General features: G+C 31.9%; 1 protein-coding gene across 7 annotated transcripts in view; it reads right to left on the bottom strand.

The window, feature by feature from the left end:
• The window catches only part of LOC148237705 (transmembrane ascorbate-dependent reductase CYB561-like), an 88,825-nt gene that overhangs the window by 7,705 nt on the left and 57,725 nt on the right, over nucleotides 1-23,395 (bottom strand). For all 7 annotated transcript variants that reach the window (XM_088203698.1, XM_088203684.1, XM_088203690.1 and 4 more), the window contains 3 exons: nucleotides 1,457-1,689; nucleotides 1,178-1,386; nucleotides 386-555 (listed from right to left, as the gene is read on the bottom strand). In XM_088203698.1, the coding sequence (XP_088059824.1) occupies nucleotides 386-555; nucleotides 1,178-1,386; nucleotides 1,457-1,689 (612 nt within the window). The remainder of the gene's footprint in view (nucleotides 1-385; nucleotides 556-1,177; nucleotides 1,387-1,456; nucleotides 1,690-23,395) is intronic.

Genomic DNA, 23,395 nt, shown 5'->3' with positions numbered 1-23,395 from the left:
TATACCTACAACTTACATTTTATAGTAACATATGTTTTTATTAGTCTGTTTCAAAATTGTCCTAAGCCCAAACATTCCAATTGACATGTTAAATGTATGGATATTATCTTATTTTAAAGTATAAAAATTAATGCATAAAAATAAACTATAACATGACATGCATTTATGCAATTATGATTTATTCGACATGTATTAATGTTATGTTTTTTTATAGGATGATGCTATCATCTCCACGAGAGGAATTATCATTCAACTCCTCACTAAATTTTGAGTATTAAAAGTATGAGTAATCAAATCATGCATCTAGCAAACGACAGAAATTAACTGCAATACACTCAATTCAATGTTCGTATTCGAAACGCGTTGAACAGTTTGGTGTACAAACCCAAGAACGAAGGTGGCCTTCTCAGTCAATCCCGTCAGGCAAGTGGCGATGGCCAACATGAGAGTGGTGAGTCCGAAAGCCGAGTGGATTGGCACGAGGCTTGCGCGGAAGCCAGCCGTGGCTCTGTCGCAGCACAACAAAACCAAGAAACTGAAGAATCCTACCACAAACTGAAAAAGAATTTGATACAAATTATTTTACATTATAAACAATAATATATTATAAACCTTGTTCCCACAATTTTAACATTAGTCATTTATCTTAATACATACATTATATGAGGGTAGATCAAATAAAAACGTAACTTTGCATTTGGTTTTGAGATAAGTTTAGTATTGTGATGCATGTCTGTCACTCCAGCAAGTGTACAATATGATGTGAGCTCTCTAGCAGGCAAGTCGAGTAACAGTGAATAAAATAAAAAAGTAATCGTACACCACATCGGTAATGTTCTTCAGTTCCACAAAGTGTCTGCAAGGTAAGTACAACAACAGCTGACTTCAGAATTAAAAGAACAACTTATTGCCTGCTAAATGCTTTTGCAGAACTTTTAAGCAACATATGATTTCTGTGAGAGCAAGGAATGAGGCTATTTATCTGCAGTAAAGATTGTACTGACTCTTTTTGTAAGAACGAGGGATAATTTTGGATGCTCAGGGAAAATACTATAACATGAATGTATTCAGGAACCTAAATTAAGATCAATAATATTTAGGTTTACATTTGTCTTACCCTCATATAATAAAACGTTTACAACAATATCTACAATTCAATAATTTTATATATTTTTACCTGAATGGCAAACAATCCCATGGTAGCGAATCCTAGCCAGCTATGAAGAGAATAAAAGTTGGGAATCGGTGGCGTGGCACGATTGTGAGACTCCAAAACAGCGATGAAGCCTACAATGACACAAGGAATGGCCAAAGCGTGGAAAATTGTGTGGAACAACTTGACGTAGAGTCGCCGGCAGCATCGGCAGATGCGGTATAAGAGCATTGCTAAAATATAAGTTATATGTTACTATTACCAGTTACAATATATATATAATTTTAATTGAATGCGACTTACAAAATCCGCTAAAAGTGATGAAGCCGGCAACCATGAGCACGGGATGAAGATTAAACTGTAGCTCAGGATTTTCGTTCCATGCGAATCCACCACGGTAGGAGAGTACCCAAAAGAGGGTCAATGCTAAGGATCCTAGAAGGAGGACGGTGGCCAGGGTGACCACCAGCGCGTATTCGAACCAACTGCCGCATCCCCATTCTCCAGTGTCTTCTTCGTAAGAGTTGGCACGATGCCTGTAAAAGAGAAAGTACCAAATTTAGATTATTGCTATCGTTAATATTGTTAATATATTATTTCATTCAGCAAATTCTGAAGCTTGAATCACACATTTTAAGTGTAAAATTTGATTTTTTGTGGGAAAGAAACGATATTCAAATATGTTATTACGGCCATACAAAAAAAAAATGATATGAAAGTATGAATGTACGATTGTATCATTCATTCATGTGATATTTGATATTTGTATATACATATATAGGCTTGCCTCAAAATGGTTCTTTCAATGAACATCTACAGTGATGCTAACAGAATTTGAAATGGATGGCTAAATATGTGTAATGTTTTGTTTGTTTAGTTATGTTTACATAGATTTTTAGAATGTTTCAGATATACATAAGAAATTTTAGTTAAACATATTTGTGTCGGTAGAGATCATTTTTAATGTAGTGGAACTTTCTTCATATATTTAGTATTATATAATAATACTAATATAATCAAACCAGTTGGAAAATCGATGAAAAACACATAACAGTAATATAAATAAGCCGAACGTTTTCTGAATTTAATAATGGGAAATACAATTTATTTATAATACATAATTTAATATATTTATGAACTGACTTAAAATGTCAAACGGTTTGTAATTATATAATAAGTAGATCTATTATAATTATAAAATATAATTATTTTATTATTTTACATATGTATGCATATTTAAAAAATATTCTATGAAAAAATATTAATATTTATTTAGGGATTGCAATAATACCAGGATTTTCAATACCGGTATTATTAAGAGAAAAACAGTTAATACTGGTAATACCGGTATTGACATTATTATTTGTTATATTAATATGTAATAAAAAAAGACCGAAAAAATAAGTTTATTTCAAGTTAAGTTAAGAATGTTGATATATGCTTGCGAATTTTGCGAAAAACTCCAATGATTCAATAGTCGGAACAATTTGAAGATATTGAATGAAGATTAGCTTATCTTTTTATTTTGGAAATATAATAAACAAGCAGGTCCAATTTCGACATAAATTACCGACATTTATGACCAATTATTCGTCTGACTATTTATGAATATATTTTGTGTTTTAAGCAATAAGAAGAGTTTAAACAATCTTTCTTACATTCAGGTACTTCTAAAAATACTTTATACGCTGATCTTTTATTGTGTTACCTACGAGTACAAATAAATTTTAACACGACGAACAATAAATTTCAATACAAAACTTTTTGTCGCTCGCTACCGAGCGTTTCCATTGCTACAGCGCCGACTATTTTATTGCTTTTGACGTGAATTTTTGACTTCTGAGAAGTGAAAATTGTTTTTGCGCCCTCCTATTAACCAAAATTCGTTTTAAACATACTTCGATCAATAAAATAAAATTGTTTTTATTTTGGTTTTCGTTCCGATTCAATTAAAAATATATATCGTTTCAGTTCCAGTTTTCGTTCTGGAAAAAATAGCATTTTTCGGTTTTCGGTTCAGCTCCAAGCGATTAACCTTTTGTATAAATATTTTCTACTATAATTTAGAATATTTTATTCCTTCTTTTGTAATAATTATACATTAATTGATACATATTTAATTAATTTTATTTTCGCTAGTAGTAATATATATCTACTGGTGAAAATGTATTTGGACTTCACTAGTTCACTGAAAAATACTATTAATAATGTATATATTACTACACAAGAGAAAGTTGAAATCATATAATTTGACTAGCACCTGTCAAATAAATTATATTTTCACTAGTAAAAATATATATCTACCGGTGAAAATGTATTCTGATGTAGCTTTACTAAAATGACATACTTTAAAAAATATATTTGGGAAAGATTCCGAGAATTTCTGGTTTAGAATCAGAGTGTGACTTCAGATTTTTATTTTATAATACTAGCTGATATCTGTGATGATCATTACATATATTTTACTCATTAATTAAAAAAATGTTCAAGTCAGAGTTGTATTCCCATTCCGAATTCTAAGTACAAAGAAGTGTTCAGTCATCTTGGTATACTTAGAAATAGCGCGATCAGCGTAGCTGCGTTATCTTTCGAACCTCGAAGCAAAACGAAACAGAAAAGAAAGCTAAAAGAAGATGAATCCGTAACAAGCGCAGCGTGCATAAATCTGCCGTCGAAATGCATCCATACATAATAGATACATATATTCATCATGTCTATCCGGATTAAATTCCCGATGGGAAAACCGCACTCCGGAACCAAGATCGAATTTGCATGCTGACGGGAAAAGTATATGCATGCATAACTCAGGATACATTATAATGCAAGTCCAAGTTAATTGGAAGTTAGAAAGCAACTTTCTATGATCATTTTATTGATGTGTTTCCTTTGTGTCTGGCAAATGCGCAGATCGAGTTTAGATATTCAGAAATATTGTATAGTACAAATGTTAATAATTAGATAAATTATGTCTTTAAACATATTGAGAATAATACTATATGTATTTGAATGGAAAGCGAGACACTTTCTACAATACATTTACTAGACGAAATGGATACACATGGATATTTCTGGGAAGACTATTATTTTAAAAATCAAAGGGAAAAGTTTAGAATGTATCTATTTCCGAAAAGCAAGACATTTGAGATTTTGAGTCTCTGAATAACGAATATACAAAAGCGACATATGTATTTATATAAGCAATAATATTCACACAATTAGCACATATGTTACCTTTGTAAGAAAATAAACGTTTTTAATTTAATAACAACTCAAAACTGAAGAAATATTGAAGAAATAACATACGGTTTATGTAACGCATGTAATAGTACAATATACAGTATTTTTTTACAAAGGGATGTTTATAATATCAATGCAAATTACAGTATTTAAGTCCAGTTTTTTTGTTGGTACTGTTGAATTTCTTTTTGGAAGAACTTATCGTTCCTAAATTATATTAAATAAATAAAAACATTTTTTTATTATTGATTATGATATATTTTTAGTACATGATACATATTTTTATTGAATATGGTGTATTTTAATACATGACATATTCAATCTATAATATGGTTGTTTTATAATTTTTATTAAGCAATAACACGATAAAATAGCTTATCTTCAATTATTAAAAAACAACCATTAAAATGTCTAGCGGAACTTTATCAGCTAAAAATAAAATATTTATCTTATTCGTCCTTTGTCTCCTGTCTCGTGAAAAACGTTTAATGTCAAGCTGAAAACGTTTATGTTAAGCTATAAACACAAGTTTCTTTATATAAGTCTTTAAGCATAGATTCTACAAATATTTTTATATATAAAAGTTAATTGAAATTGAAGGCTATGAATATATTTATAGTGAGTTGATACAAATATATAATATAATAATTTAGATATTTAGACAACGTTTGTACTTATTTGTACTGAATGTTTACTTCTTTCCTATAATAATATGAAAGTTTTAAGTCAAAATTGAGAAATCTTAACTGAACTATTCTATGGGATTTAAATGTATCATTAACAATAAGATAATATTTAATTATTATACAAATTTTATTTATTTAATTTTAAATTATATTTATCCCAGTCATATCATCATATTCTCATCTCGACTACATACATATTATGTTGTCAATGTCTTTCAAGTTATTATGGCAGTCTTTTTAGATGTCTAATTTGAACCTTACTTTGAAAAATTAACAACTCTTTGTGTTGTCAGAACCAATCCAATATTGAGCTCATCCCACATTTAAAAAGCACTGTTAGACCGTGACATACCTGAACGTACATACACGTACACTCGTGTGCGTGCATGGCTAATACGGATGCTGCGAGTAGCATACAAAACGCAATGCATCTCCGTGAATGGCGATCGTTATCCGTGAGGAACGGTACATGGAGTATATTATCGTCTAAGTTGCACGTGGTGGGACTGCAAGGTCCCAGACACACCCGATGGTCGCATTGCTTGTCATATAGAACTTCACTCTGCCACAAGTGAATCAATTAGGCTTGATTAATTGCTAATGTTCAGCGCTCCCGGTGACGCCATTAGAACGAGCGAGCTTTCGCAAGAAATGACTGATGAGCCACTTAAACGACGAAGAAAATATATATTATTTTTGTTGTTAAGCTCGTCACTACACAAAGAAGGCCTAGACGTCTTAATTGTATCAAACGTTTCAAGACAGATTCAATTATGGCTTCGGTCGTCATCAATAAGCGGTTATTGAATGATCAATTGAGAATTTTGAGAAAAGATTACAATAGATAGAAAGAGAAAAGTATATGAATTAAAAGGCCAAGTATTAAAATGGTTTCAAGACTATTTAATTAATAGAAAATAAAAATTAGTACATGGATTTAAGTTAAGTCTATGATTATGATAAATGCTTGGTTAGAAGTATATAAATTAAAATTTAATACAAGCAAAATTAAACTTATATTATTAAATAGTAAAACGGATAGTGAATATGTGTACAATTAATATATGATAAAAAAATATAACTATAAAATACAATTAAGTCCTTCGAATGTATATTAAATAAGATTTATAATGTACATGATTTCAAGAAAATATACTATTTTATCCATAGCAGACAGATAAAGCTGTGCATATTTGCGTATGTAATAAAATACCTTTTTTCTCCTGAAACACATTTTATATTTACCCTTCGTCAATCATCGACATTTCAACACTAGACATAAAACAGCGACCCTCGTCTACGATCTAAGAAAAAGCTTCACCAATACAATTTCTCAGGTGCAAAAGGTATCTGTCTCAATACGTCACATATAACACGACAGCCACTAACATAATTTACTTTACAAATAACAAAAGTTCAAGGATCCAATCAAAAAATTCGAGCATGTAAAAAACATTCATAAAACTCTTGTCGTTATTATACAAGCCGATTATGATCAGTGCATCAAACACGAAACTTGAACGCTGCAACAGGTTGAACTGGTTTTTTTTAAATACAAAAGTTGTACATGTGTGTGAGTTAATATTATAGTTTTGAGTGTGGGTCAAACGCTTCGGCGTGTGTTACGCGGTCATGTTCACGGAAACTGTAATATGGCGTAACCTTGAGGATTTTTCGCACGAGCGTCGTTCAAAAATGATCGCTTTTAACGGAATCGTGTCCGACGAGTTATTGAAGAATGTTTATAATTGCTACATCGATCGTGACATGACATGGGAACCATTGACCGTCAGAAGATTTTGATCCTAATTTTGTTTTCGCGTTCCTAAGGCGTTGAAAATATTAAGGGCCTAACTTAACAAATACACGTTTCGAGGTAATCGGCTTTAAAGATCGTTTCATTGTTGAGATTAATGTACAAATAAATACATGGGTTATTAAATGGTGTTGAATTTGTCTATACATTTGCCATTTTGTATTTTTCAATTTACATTTTACTGTTTTAAGTTTCTGCCTCTAATAATTTCAATGCGAATGGAAAATAATAGAAGCTAATCGATTAAAATTTTACTTTTGAAACATGATTATTTATTAAATATATAAAAAGTGCTAGCACAATACGTTAACAGCGTGCGTGTAACAATAATTAAGACAAATTAACAATATCTGGCTTTTAAAGAAAAATATTTTCAATAATTATAAATTATTTTAATGTATTGATAATATTAACTAAACTTTTAAGAGTTAAATTTGATTGTAAGATATAAAAAATCTTGTCATAAGATATTACAAAGCTATAATATAATTGCTATGAAAATTATTTACAATTTCGCAACGTTTTTTATTAAGTATTTATGTCACAAATAATAAGATAATTTAATTTGCTATCGATAGTAAATCTATGTATGATTTGTATTATTTTAATTATATTTTTTTTGTGTATTGAAATAATGCAATTATTGTTTTCGACCATTGTGACGCATTGGGATAACCTGTTATGTTACGATGATCTTAATTTAATTTAAATAAATAAATTATGAAAAGGATTCTATGATATTATATTATATAATATTTTCTTTTGAATGACACACATTCCCGTTGCACAATTCCATAAAATGTTACTTTCTAAAGGCGTATACATATTTCATTGTTCTAAGAAGCGAGTGCAACTTGATTGGTCAGCAAGTTTTGCAGCCCTGAATACTTTAAGCCTGATTTCAAATGAGGAGAGGGAAGACACTCGAGACTAGCAAACGCCCGTTCGCCCGCGGATAACATACGGTCATGGACGCTCACATCCTGAGAGGAACACCACCAAACGAGCACCTCAGTAGAGAGGAATCAACCTACACTAGACTGTCACTTCCACGGACATCGTCCCTGCGCCAACTTTTACACCACTACCCGAGAAAAACATCTCGTCCATAAAAGTCTGTCGTAATATAATCTAATAAAATTCACACTAGTTTCCACCTGCGTCTTACTGGCTGCGAAGTCACACCCCTTAGAGTTAAAAAAACCGAAAAAAATATCAGACTACAATGATATATACATTATTTTATACATATTTTCGGTAAATTATATGTTTAATACTTTAAGCTATTATCAGCTCTTTCGCCATCTAACTGACTAGAAAAGTAACGCCATTTAATTGAAAATACAAAATAGTTTAGTATATGTATAATTTAAAAAATTTGAGAGTACATATACTTGATTTTTTTTAAATTAACAAAAATATGTATTATTCTCAATATGACAATAATGTTGTATATTATAAAATCAGACAGTTAATTTAATATGAATATAAAAATAGACAATGTGTATACATGCATCTATGTTATAGTTACAATTCCAAAAGAAAGTTAAATTGCACGAAATATTATACGTCTGCAATTTAACTAGATTCTAATCACTTTTTTAAAACAAATGTGTTTCATATAAAACTCTATGAAAGGTAGAAAATACTCTTAAAATTATTTATTCAATACATATTTTTACTTTATTATTACGTAATAGTTTCACGCAGGGTTGAAACTAGGCCGACAACATGCAACGTTGACAACTCTTGCCATGTCGTGCGTAACATCCATTTAAAATTTACGCCACCGTAATAATTACGATGCATTTCTCCCCCCGTTTATTATCACACAATGCTCTCCCCCATCGCTCGTAATTTCACGTGTCATTTTTTTCGTCGCGTTCTTCCCCTCGTTGGGTCCACGTGCGTAACTGAGCGAATTCGGTCACGGGGTGGCTTCGATCGTGAGAGATAGCGTTTGGCCGTCAAACGATCAACTACCGTTAAACGCCATAACTCGTTAGCGCCTCTCCTTTTTGGTTTTATGCGGCAAACATCGGAAGCAGCCGGTTTTTTCACATACAGAGAACTTATAGCATCGACTTTGTAACACCAATGGTAAAGAAAAAAATGCGCAATAATCGTACATGAACCGGCTTTCGCGCAACGCTGTGAAAGTCGAATATAAGGGGAGTTTAATAAGAGAAACGCTTACGAAACAATTTAACTAGTTAACCATTAACATAATGAAACTTAACAATAAAACAACTAAAACGCAAGAGCATAATGTTACATATTAGAGGATCATTCCGTACTAAAATATATTTAAATGTTTTCTATTATTAATATTAAAACTATTATAATAATAATATTAATGGTGAGGACTAATAACAGTATATCACTTAATGTAAAAAACTAAAAATAACATATTATAAATAATAGAAAAAATATACAATGTAAGTTGAACAAACTTTGGTAAAAAATAAACAGTTACTTTCAATACGTATTTAAAAAAATTCATTATACAAAAAGGTCGTATATTTATTACCTCATTTTGATGCCCAAATATCAAGCTTAAATCAAATGTGTTTTTCAATGTTAATTCGGCGTTTGATGACATTTTAATGACGTTGCCATAGGGGAAAAACAAATTTTACAGTAAGCTAGTTTGCGATCTCTGCTAAAACAGCGTGTCACTAATTCAGAATATTTGTATATTTTAATAACAATTCAATCAATTTATCTTAACGACTATTAAATTAATATTTGTTTAATTTAGAGTACATAAAAATAATATAAATAAACCAAACAAATGAAAATATTATTATTCATAATTAGGGATTCCAATCCCGGGTCAAAATTTTGATCCCGGGATTTCGGTATTGCAATTAGTCGATCCCGGGATCCCGGGACCAGTCCCGGGATAATTTTCATGTTATTTTATCGATAAAAATAATTTAAAATGAATAATACAATATATTTTTACATCTGTTTTTTATAACGTACAATGTATAAAGTACGTCTAATTTTAGTCTTGGACTTAAAATAGAAAATAATATAATAAAAATAAAAAAGGGAAGGTCTTATATATTTATTTGAGAAGAAAAAAATGAACTTTTGACAATGTATGTACATAGGTATGTACATTCATAGACACAATTAATTGAAAACATTATTTTGAATAAAACTCACGAAGTAACATCAAATCATCAAGTGTTTTATCATTTATCCTTGATCTGATTTTGGTTCCTAAGCAGCCTGCTGCTGAAAAAGCACGTTCAGACTCACAGCCTCAAAGATTCACAGATGACACGTGCAACTTGCGCAAGTTTGTACACGAAATATAACGATGTTGTCAATAATAATTCGATTGTGCTTGATAAATCAACCAATCGAAAAATTCGGGATTATGTTTTATAATCCCGGGACTTATCGGGTATTGAAAATCGTTCGGGATCCCGGGATCCCGGGATTCGGGATCCCGGGATTGGAATCCCTATTCATAATACATAATTTCTAACATTTAAAATATGGTTGTATTATATATATACCTACCAAATGTTATTAATTGTCATAAAAACACGGTTATGATATTTTTAAAATTAATAATACATAATAAAAAATACTTTATAAAATATTTATCAACAAGGAATATACGTCCTGGCTTTTGAGAAATTTCGGGACGAACTTTCCCATACTTTAATATTTAGGAATTTCATAAGGAACTTTGCTCTCGTGTCGGTCGTAATCTCACGGATGAAAAATGCAGTATCGCAGTTCCAGGAGCCCAATTAAAAATACTTTCTTATGCTTTTATACATATAACCAACCATAAGTAATAAAAATATATTACTGCTAGTATCTCTCGCTCATTATGTTTTAGATACATAGAATTACTTACATGGTTCTTTATGCTTTAATACAAAACATTTTATATCCATCTGGAATCCCTGGAAGCGAATCAAGTAAATTTAACTGTAAACTTAATCGATACGTTAACATGCCCAGCGGTCCTCCCACATATTCGAGCACTTTTTTTTAGAACACACATAATATACGTGTCCCAGAGAGACGCTGTTTGCATTTTGGACACCGCCATTATGCCATTGACAACAGCCGCCTTCGCTAAGTAGGCAGGCGAGTACACATTTTTAACAGTTACTCGGGCGCCTTGCAATTTATTGGAATTCGACTCTGACCGGTGCTCTTAAAACAGCATTCTTTTTCTCTCTCACCATTGCCGAAAGCGTTGCCTTTATATATATAGAAAATTGATCGAAACTCGTCTAAGGCGATCGCGAACGGTAACTGCTCGTAATTACAACCGTGAAAAAACAGAAGGGCTCTTAGAGGAGAGGAGTCATGACCATCGAGAGGTTCTCGACACTTGTTGCGCAACAGATTCGAACCGGTCATTTTGTTGCCCTGAAAAGGCTACAGATTCGCGACAAGTGTACTGGATGTCAAAGCGAGAGGACTCTGCTGAGTTATATAAGAGAATTGACTCTTGAGTTAAATCATATTACGAGGGATACTATACTTGAAATATCCATAAAATATGTCATAAAATTATCAATAATACCTATTTATTTAATAACTATAATACTTAAAATATATAATATATGTATTTCCTAAATATGCGTTCCATTAATGTCACAATAAATAAATTTAATTTAATTTCAATAGACAACAGTAAGTTAACAACAAACGACGAAAATATAGAGCGACAAACACTACATAGATATATTTAGATAGAAAGACGAAATGACGTCTCCATGATAGCAAAATATCTTAATTTACATCATGTATATGTAATAATAATAGGGAAGAATCCTTTGTTTCAAGAACATTAATCATATATCTATGTACAAAATATTTGTCTGTCAGACTATCGATAACCTCGATCTTAACCCAAGTCGCAACTAGCTCGTAAAGATACTAAATTTTATTACTTCCTTGTCTATAAAGATCATTAATAAGCCCGAAAGCTGTAACTATTAAAAGTCTTATGCTTGCATTATACTCTCTGAAAGTTTTCCGAACCGAAGTTACAACTGAAGTCGGCCGAGATCTACGACTTCGAGTAAGCGACCACACTGTCGCAAATTTCATATGCCGTCCGGACGGCGGCTTCTGTCACGTACAGCGATCGAAAAAAGTGCCAAATAATCGCAATTTTTAAATTGTCATATTATTAAAATTACGCTACTGATAATTATAAAAGTTTGTGTGGGCACTCGCCAATACAATATCAGTGAAAACTTTTCGGTCGTAAATATTCAATTTTCGCAAAATCTTTGTCGGCTTTTGCAAAATGCCAAAAGGCATAAAAATGATACTTCAGAATACGAACACCACATCTGTGACTATCCTAGAATTTGTCGCCATCGATTCTAAATAATAATTCGTTATAGTGTGACATTTATATAAACCGATCTAGGAAAATACAAAAGGATATTCGAAACGATTTTTTTTACCAAAATCAAGTACCACTAATTAGTTTTTAATTATTTAATTTTATATGAAAAAAATATAATAACGATATATGTTAGAAGAATATACTATCAAAAATATAATTAGTCCCTTTGGTGCCCTAAAATATTTAAAGTCTGTTAAAGTCCCCGATAAGCATGTGGTATTATAACTTGAACACGTGACCACGATGCAGCGCTCGACATGTGTGTTAATCATAGGACGCCTACGTGCAAACTGAAATTGAACCGAGTTACTCGTTCTATCTTAGTTTGCGAAACACCATATCATTATCTCTCTCACTCTCGTCACTTAACACGCGAGAGAGCGAAAGAGGAAATATCTCACCGCTCGCGCTCGAAAGAGCAGCTCCAACTTCGGTCCCTTTGACTGGGAAAATAATGTCGACAATGTTCGGAAGCGCTTGAAGCTGGCCAAGTCGACTGAATTACCCCCACTTTACCTCCCGTTCTCGGTAACTCGGATAACTTCCGAGTGATTTTAGAGCGGGCAAAACCGAACTCGACCGAAGTAACCCATTATATTCTCCGTCCTTGGGCAACCTGGCCAACTTTCAGAAGCATTATAGAAGACCTTAAACACTCCTTGAAACCTTCCGCGATAAACTTTTAACAGTATTCATCAACGAGACGAAACATAACTTTGAGAATTACATCAAGATTCGTCAATTTATAAGAACAGGTATAAAACACTGATCATTCAAAATTAGATGAAGATTATATGATACTTTAAATGCAAACATGTACCCAAAAAATATAAAAAAGAATCAAAGGTCAGTATTTAATTAGCATAAAATCTAATATTGCTTCATAGGTCAACATTAACGTAAGCCATTTCCAAAACTAGAATTCCAATAAAAATCATTAGAAACACAGTTTCAATTTTTTTTATAAAGATTTAGATCTTTAGATTTAGATAGAAATTTGATAATAATATTACTTAAATATTAAATTAATTAATAATCATAACAAAAAGTAAAAGCTCATTTTATGGAAAATAAAACCGAATGTTTAGGAATTTAATAGCACTGAGATGCGATTTCTTATCATCCTATATATCTTTGAATAGAATAACTTTAGTACAATTCAAAGAAATTTAAAAAATATTTGTATGTGTATTTTGGTTTTCCTCTATAATCTTCAACTATAAGTATGACAACATAATGAAATTTCAGTTACAATAATTACATTTACACCATTAAGTTGTGACACTTTTTAAGTTGAGACATAAATTCAACAGCCTGATTACTCAACCTCTTACTTCTTGTCCTTAGCACATAGTCATTTTTTGTATTAGAATTAGAAATTATCCTAAATAAGTAGCGCAAAATTATATCTAATCTGATTCAGAATAATACCTCGTTTATTTAATTGAAATAATTGCCCACAAGATGTTTCATTGTTCACAATGCTATATATTAATTATTTATTAATTAGTTCCCAAAAACTGTAACAGAAGTTCTATTGTACCGTCAATCATGTTTGCTTCTAACTTTGAACATAATATACTCTTTATACACACACTCAACATCCAAGAAAGCACAAAGCAAGCGTTTGTTTTCAAGTTCCAAGTTTTCTCATTAGTTAAAGAGTTAGAGCGCACCAATATGAACTTCAGATTCAGACACGTGGTCACATATATTATATAAAATGCGTTCATAATAGACACGCTTCGCAGGAGTTAATTAAACGTGCGTGCAGGGAAATGAAGTTGAGTTCAACGCACATAATCCAGGGTCAGTGCTATCCAAGACCAACAAAAAAGTGATAGTCAAGACTCTGAAAGCATCGTACAATGGTGGACGGAAACCGAACGTAATCAAAGAACATCCACGTCCTGGGAGAGAGAGATGTCCTGGAAGACCGGTAGGACCTGTTTGGGACCGCCGACGAGACAGGAAGTGAGCCAGTCGTCCATCCACGTTCAATGTCGGTGTCAAGTGGAAGAGTACTCATCCGAGACGAAACCGATGGACCGCGACATACGTAAGTGCGTTCCGCCACTCTTATATAATTTCTGCCGACGATGGCAAGTGTAATTTGCATCAAAATAGACTCGGACGTGCACGCACAATTACTGAAATCTGAAGCACTGCGAGTTTATTTCGTTGTAAAAAAAAACATGAAGCAACAATTACAAAACATGATTAATTAAAGTCATAGAATATATTCAAAAGTCCATCTACCATTGCTCGATTTTTTCACATGCTCTTCGACGATCACAGGCTCTCATTTTTATTAATCAACTTCAATTCCACACACCACGTGTTCCGGTTGATAATTGACAAATGTCCGGGTGACTTCGCTGATGACAATTGTCATCGCCCATGTAATACTTAACAATAGGAGCATGAACCTAAAAATGACATAGTTTCCTCCTGCACACCATTGTAATTCTTTAAACGATTCAATCCACCCATCTGAGGGCATTTTTAAATGAGATATAAAAAGCGTTACCAAGTTTTCTTCACACAACTCCACGTATATGTTTGGATCAACTCACCTGCAACAATGAAAAAATACAACATTAATATTTAGTTTGCTTTGACTAAAAATTAGCACCTATGATTCAACAGGAATATATGTACATACCAGCCATTTTGTTTGAGCGTTTAATATTTAACCAACACCGGTCGCATACTTTTCGAAAATAACAGGTTTCGGTTAAAGGAGATTGGTGAGGAAGAAAAAAGTTGTTCAGTGCATTGAAAAAATACTGTTGTATAATAAATGTCGACACTCTTTGAGACACGCACTTACATAGGTAATGAATATTCCTACTGTTTTTGATTCGATTCGTGAGACATGAAATGGTTAAAAAGTGAGCTTAACAATGCCGCTGTGCATATGAATATTTTTAATACATATTCAAGAATTCAATAGAACAAAAAGTAGAAGAATTTAACACACGAGAGAGTGACAATTGAAATGAAATTCTAAGAATGCATGCGAATTTTTTATATACTGAATATTAAAAAATATGATTTTGTACGTAAGATTTTATCAGATGTAACCAAGGCCTCCGAGAGCAAACCCGGGCCATGGGAAAACAATGATTTCGGGCCTAATGACAAAAATGGTATTTTATAGTTCATTGATTGTTCCTGACACTCACTTTCAAATTGTTTTGTTTATTTGTATAATTTTTTAAATATACCTAGGCCTTAGATATGAAGTTTTTTGTTGTATAAATAAATACATATAAGTTTCCATTGCATTTAATAGTTATCTATAATTTTGTCTATTCAACATATCTATATTTTCATCACTTGATATCATACGTCAACATAAAAATTCTGACGCCTATGAACACATGTTTTTTGATAAGTGGCACTAAAAGATCTGAACCACTCCACAAGGGAATAAATATATGCAAAGCATTATCCCAAAATTTGAGAGGCCACACATGTTACTACCACAGTGCATTGGATACCAGTCCAGAACTCAGTTGTATAAACAGCGCAGATAGAGATTACGATCGGCACAATAGTGCAATAGACACGAGCAAACAAAGACCCATATAACCGGTCGTGTGGCTTGTCTTTATCGAGACTATTGTGGCATACCTTTCTCGTGTGTTTGTACGGCATTACGTAAACCCAAAGAGGGATTTATCTCAATAAACGAGGGATGGGAATTCGCACGGTGTCGGGTTCCGAGTAACGTAATAATAATTGAGAATGTTTCCCGATATGTAATATAACATCGAAGGCATTAGCATATCGTGTATTGATTTCTTGTTTGTAAATGTCAACTATGTGCATATTGAAGCTGTTCAGAATTATATACATAAATTGTGCACAGACTGCGCATGCGTATGAGGATGGATATTGATGTAAAATTTTCAGAGGTGAATGCGAGATTTTGGCGGAGACCTATGATGAATTTCCGCATTATGCTGATGATTGATGGGTTGTCGTTTTAATTTGACGCGTAATAAGAGAAGTGTGAGGTGGTGAAATATATTAAAAGTATATGAGAAGTGTAACAAAAAAAAACAGCTTTGTCTGCGATAATTTAATGGTCTAATAAAAATGATTCGTGATAATAGTTATATTTTGATCTTAGCTTATTCTACATACAAAGTGTAATAAATAAATGTATAATTCGTTTTCTCACGTTTACAACTGTCATATCAGACGCGTAGTTTTTAAAAGAATTTATTTTTTTGTATTTCCAAAAATGGTAATATCTTAAAATACAGAAATGTTATAGCTGTAGCTTCCTAAACTTATTATAGGTGTACGATTATCAGCTTAAGAATTAAATCACACATACATTAAACATTTGTTTACACAAGTCTATACATAATATGAAAACAAACTCATGTTTAATGCATAATCTAAGATATTCATAATTCATTATAATTTTTCTCGCTCTCCTGCTCATCTCTCGGATCATCTCCGTTGCGGCGGAAGCGGAAGACGAGGAAAAAAGTACATGAAATAAATCACGACGACAACAAAAGGCGTGCGAAATTTAGAATGACCCTTTCCAGTTTAAATCGCCCACGAGTTTTGTAAATCCACTCCGTGAGAAACGTTAAACGCCAAGATTTTTCCTCACCTTTGAACTATTTCCAGCTCCGGGGCAATAATCGAGATTTCGACACGGTTCGAACCTAAATCTACTATAAATTTAACGGTCCGAGATCGTTTTTCAACGCGCACCATTAGACCAGATATCCTTTAAAAACTTTTAGATCGAGATATTTGACCTTTGATGTTGCGCCCGCATTCTGCTGCCATCATTTGTGATTGACCGTTAAAAATGGTTGATGTTGGCAAAATATGAGTGCATTTCTGAGTTCCGCTTCTAACGAGCGAAAGTCTCGAAGTATCGGGAAAGTTTTGCGTTCGAGAAGAATAAATAGAAGAGAGTATATTTCGCTTGGTAAAAGTGTAAAGTCAGCGGTTCGCTCTTCTGCAACAATGAAAGAAAGCAGCCGAGCGACGGTTAAAACACTTTGTTGGTAATAAATAGAAAATCGATGATGATTGGGCGCTTTGTTTGTCGTTATTGAAAAAAGATGGTAATCTATTTTTCCCTTCGTAAGAGAGCAGTATATTACAAAGACGTTTACTAGAAACAGCAACATCATAAATCAAATGTCCAGTCTTGCCTTATCTCATAGGTCATTCTGCGTAAGAGGGAAAATTTTACTAAAATATAATATAATATCGATTTGTTTCGCAAACTACGAAGTAAAATCAATAGATAGATTAACTGTATAATACAAATAAGTATCAATTACCTCAGATTTGGTTTTCTATTTTTTTCTAGATCGTGATTAATTAACTAAAGTGGCACGAGAGCTATGCATGTATTATATATGGTATACAATTAACAATTAGTTCGATGCAAAAATAATAATGCACGCTGTTAAAAATTATACATGATAATAATTACATAATAAAAAAATATCGTAAGATGTACTACAATAATATTTTTTATTAAAATATAATACTTTAGATAAATATTGAGGGGTGAGGCAGAAAATCTTATTAAAATAACTAGCTTCGCCCGCGTTTTTTTTGGTTGCTATATTTTGCCTAATCCACTTGTGGCATTGCGACATAAAATTGACAATAAGAGAAGCATTTATTTCATTGATATTTAGCGTCTGTCTTTGTAACTTATTTATTACTATAGCGAAACAATGCGAATTAAGAATTAACTATATGATAAATATATTCTCGCCTATCTTGAATCGAAAAGCGTAGCTAAAATCCGGTGAATTCAATTTATTATTTTAAGAGTAGTAGCACATTCATTTTACTCAATTAACTGATATTATAATGGATGCATAAGAAGATCCTATTTATCTCTGATTTTCTGAATTAATGTTAATTAGCAAAGCATTTTATTTTCAACACTTGACAATATGTGATTTTTTTGTTTAATATTATTCATATGTAAGTGCATATTCATGTTTTAGATGCTCCGATCGTGACATTATGTCATAAAATTGACCATGTATGAAGCATTCATCGTTTCTATTAACTATTATTGTGATTTGATAATTAGTTAATTTCAGAAATAAACACAATTTTGTCTTCAAATTATCAGTATAAAATATTCCGTTACATTATGATAGGCGGTAGCCATATCTTTACAATGAAGTAAACACAATCAACAATACTAAGTAAGTAGTGAGACACCAGACTGAAGTCAAAGTCTGTTTATTTATTATAAACTAGTATTACAGCTTACAATCAATTGATGTCACTGCACGACCTAGTTTAATTATTTTTTTAATAATTCACCACAATATTTATTTGCGAGATAAGGAAAATCTAGGAAACTCAATATGTGACAATCCTTCTAAATTATATGATAAGCACCTATAATGATCTCCTAGACACGATATAAATTGAAAAACACTAGGGTTCGTATGGGATTCGAACTCAAGTTTTTAAAGTATTAGTCACCGACTTTATAGTGACTCCCAACAAATCACTGGTATATCGTGCTCACAAATATTGTATAAAACAGATATTTTTATAAAAATCATCCTTAAAATATTAGCTTTATTTTCACCAACGCAGTGCAAAATTTTTAGTTTCATAAATTTCCTTAAAAAGTACTGAATAGAAAAAAAATGAGATATTTAAAATAATAATTATTTTACTAATAATTTGCACTATGTATTTTGTCCAATTATATATGAAACCAAAATTTTACATACAATAAGCTCCCAATAACACGGTAAATTTCTCACCAATACTGTGACGATGAGCGTTGATATCTTGGACGGACTGTACGAATCAAGCCTGTGTGGTAATATATCCTCCCTTAGGCTCACTCACACATAATGTAACGGGCACCCAAATAGCACGTCTCAAATTTACTTTGTTATTGGGGGGTCTACTGTAGCTATAAAATAATATGTTAAAAAATAGTTTGGTGTAAAACGCAAAAAATAAAAAGTTTTAAGACGATGAGATTGATCAATATAAATTTGCAGGATGCAATTATACCCATAACGTTTTCTAACCCATGCCTTTCGGGTCTCGTCCCCATGTATATGATAATATAATCTTTACATCTTCAATCTCAATCCGCTTAAAACAAACATTAAATGCGTTTTTTCAAGGACAAGTTAGAATGAACCACGCTTCGCGCAGGTGTAACATTGATTTGTATTTGTATACATTTTTTAATGGTTACAAATGTTGTCATGACCGGTTTTACATTTCGTTAATTATTTCACTCGCCTGTCCATACGCCATTACGTTTTCTTTCTCGTATATATTCACGAAGGAAAAAAACAGCTAAAAGCAGCAACAATCGGCCTCGTATCTTGAGATTCTACGTCTCAATGGGTATAATTTGTTTTATGACCAAGTGCGGATAAACGCCGAAAAACGGCTCAATAAGAGAGTTATGGCTTGTACCGTTACGCTCGTGTATATCCACATTATGGAATCAATCAACAACAGATAGTTATAGGCCTACACCAGAAGTGAGCGCCGTCCGGAAGATTTAAATTACAAAATTACGAAACTTCAAGGTTGCATTCGAATTTTCCTGGGGGCAAATTGGTACTCAAATGCCGAAACTGCCTCAAATGACCCGAAGCTTGAATTTGAACCATAAATTGCCGTGAAACGATTTGAATTCATTATAAAATGATGGAATGTCATTATTATTATGAGGTGCTTTATTTTTACATGTATTAACAAAACGATGATGGTGTGAATTTCAGATGAGAAATCGCGCGATTGTTGGTTATTGTAACATCTTTCACACTATAATGGCGAGAATGCAGAAGATTGCGAGATGAGGGATTGTGTGTGAAAAAGTTGCATATGTGCTAAAATAAATTATGATGCTTATATAACATTTAAGCAATACAAAATTAATCGTCACATTATAAATAAATCATCATGAGCCTGACCAAATTATTTAAATCATAATAAAGTTTAGTTAAAAGTAGCTCAATTTTATCATTATCGGTTTTGTAAAACTACCACTTTAACTTAACAGGCGTTTTATTATATATAATTTAATCTACTAATGATATTTTTAATAAAAGCACAATGGAAAAATAGGATTAGACTGTGGAAAACAAACATACCTGATTTCATAAAAATAATATCTTAGAATATCAGACAATGTTTATCAAACCTAAAACAACAAGTTTGTAGTAGTAACTTCATCACTTCTAAAATCATAAGAATTTAAGATATAAGCGAAATCGCTTGTTGAATTTCCCTAAGCTTTTAATCACTCATTTAGGGTGTGTCTATTTTATTTTTATCGTGATGAAAATATTTATAAAAAGTATATGTAATAACAAATCACCCACAATTGAGTTTAAGTAAAACATTTGATTTCTATATAATGTCTTTGGGCCATTATATTATAGAAAAAAATGTTTTTAGTTTAAGTTTATAATAGGAAAATGGAACATTATTTTTAAGTAATGAGATAAAAAACACGAAATGGGTTTTACAATAAAATTTAATAGTAATGTATTTTGCTAGTTAGATGACGTAACATCAATAACATTATTCTTATACAGTTCGTGACGTGAACTGATGAATATAAATTAATTAATTCAACATCATGACGATCGCAGTTTCCCATACTTTAATTAAACACATTTTGAATAAAATAATTTCGATAATATCTTGACAGGCATATTGACACGGTTTTTGTACAAGTTAATAAATCAAAACCCCATTCTATTGTACAAGATTTATCTGTGATTAATTCGTTGGAATTCGGCCACGCTCAATTTTGATTGAAACGAAAGTGAAAAACAAACAAACTGTCGTTTGCTTTCAAGACAGGTGAGGTGAACCTTGACGGCCTTTGCTTATGAAAAACTATTGGCACAATCGAATCCAATTGCCAACAGAGCAGAGAGGAAATCTTCAATTAGAGAAGCTGCGTGTAGGAGCAAGCACACACGGATTACTTTACCCACGTCTTCGAGTGCAAAATGAAAACATACCGTGTGTATATGAGCGTTTCATAATAGTTGAACAAAGCAAAAGGACCAAGAAGCGAGGGCGTACGGGATGTTTACAAAGAGAACGGTGGCATAATTGAGTTAATCCTGGGAAAATTTCAAAAGAGCTCCACACGCCGACGCGGGTCGAGGTAATTGGAGAAAATAGAGTTTTAATATTAATTTCCAATTAGTTTTGTGCGGGGAAAATAGTATAGAGACGTTAAACATATATAGATAAATGTGGAGCTTTCGTTTTTTAGGATATAAATAGAAAATATCCCTTGGATACGAAAAAGGTTCGAGGGCGTATTTCAATGCTGAATTTGTGTATATAGAAATCCTAAATTTAGATTTGTCGGAATTCACTCAAATATTTTATTATTGTATTATATAATATTTACGGTGCTAATTGAAATGAGCTATATTTAATGAACGAGAGTCGTTTTCAGCAGCTTCAATCAGTGTTTGTATAACAATTATTTATAATTGTAATTAGAAAACAGTGTCGGAATTTCGCTCCTTAGATATTCCAGGCAAATGTTGGTTTAATTTTACGACTGTAAGTTTAATTACAAAGAATGTTGAATTAATGAAGCAAGACGTCTCCATTTTTTCACTTGAAGCAAATCAAGAGACATTAGAATAAATTATTTCATAAAAAGATTTTGTGGCGACCGTTTATAGTATAAAATGCGATAACGATGTTTCTCAGAACTACTTCAAATGTATAAATCGTGGTAAGACCTTTTTAAGAAATATGGTAATCATTGGATTATCTCACATTTAGTCGTCAAATAGAACAGAAAAGACAGCGCATTTAATGACTTATATGTACATATTTTTCCACATCGGAATTAAAAATAAGCCACTCTTATCGATTATTCCAGGTATACAATCACATATTTATAATCATTGTAAAATGTCGTCATTAGATAACATCCAAGAAACTACACATATGAATATTGCAATCACTCGAAACGGAACGATCTAGGTGATTTTTTTTGCTGCAATAATAGTTTTTATTTATTTTGCTGTAACCAAGCTTCTTCAGCTAAATAATTGTATGCATCACAATCATTGTCACGCGATCGTCGTAAAAGTTAGTATGCCCTAATATCAATAGATAAAAAAAATACGTTATATTAGCATTTATACGGTTTGATCGACATTAACCTCAATCTTCATACGTACTAAGTATATATTACATGTTCGCGTTTAAAACGTACCTAGTTCAGTTAAATCTAACGTATATGTGCATTTAATCGGAAGCAATGATAATGTTTATGTATTATAAAAGGAAAAACTCACTTTTCAGCCTCGGAGCCCGTCACCGGGAATTCAAAATTTGAAGATTGTTTTATGATTATTCTTCTAGTCCTCAACACATTATGTATATATTTAATTTTCACAGTTATAACACACCTGGTTAATTTGCAATCTAATTATTTATAATGAGTCAAATCGAACAACGCAAATGACGAATTAATGAAAATTATTGTCGCGTAGCAAAATTTTATTTATAAATAATAAATAATAATTATTTAAAACTGTTGTCACGTTACTGTCGGCCATCTTGTTTTATATTTGAATGCTTATTTTTCATTGGTCGAAACAACAGAACGCATATAAGCTCACAATATTAATTTAAAAAAATCTTAGATTATGTGTTTTGAAATGTAAAATTCAAATTAAATTAGAAACACATTATTCTTTAAAAAATCATGGACACAATAAGCAAATCAGTTATTTTAATAACTATAAACTGAATCGAAGCATATCTTCAAGGCTTGCGAATATACATATTTAAGACAATAGATAATAGCGAATTTTCATCGCTGTATTGTCACTTAATCAGCCACAGCTTCTCAACGACCTCATTCACTATTCATTCAATGTTCTATAAATCCCATCGACATTTACGTCCGTTTAAACAAACGTAGATACATCGCTTCCAAGAAAAATACTGTGCAGTAAAAATAAAGCTTGGCGCAGATAAGGCACGAATTTTCATGCGAGAAATGGGTGACGACAAGAACGTGACTTTCCGGAAGACCTGCATAACGTAAT

This window comes from Plectrocnemia conspersa, unplaced genomic scaffold, assembly GCF_051122295.1.
Source record: "Plectrocnemia conspersa isolate PC_06_02 unplaced genomic scaffold, ASM5112229v1 ptg000002l, whole genome shotgun sequence".
Taxonomy (NCBI): Eukaryota; Metazoa; Arthropoda; class Insecta; order Trichoptera; family Polycentropodidae; genus Plectrocnemia; species Plectrocnemia conspersa.
The sequence above is the reverse complement of the archived record's forward strand: the minus strand, read 5'-3'. Positions and strand labels throughout refer to the sequence as shown.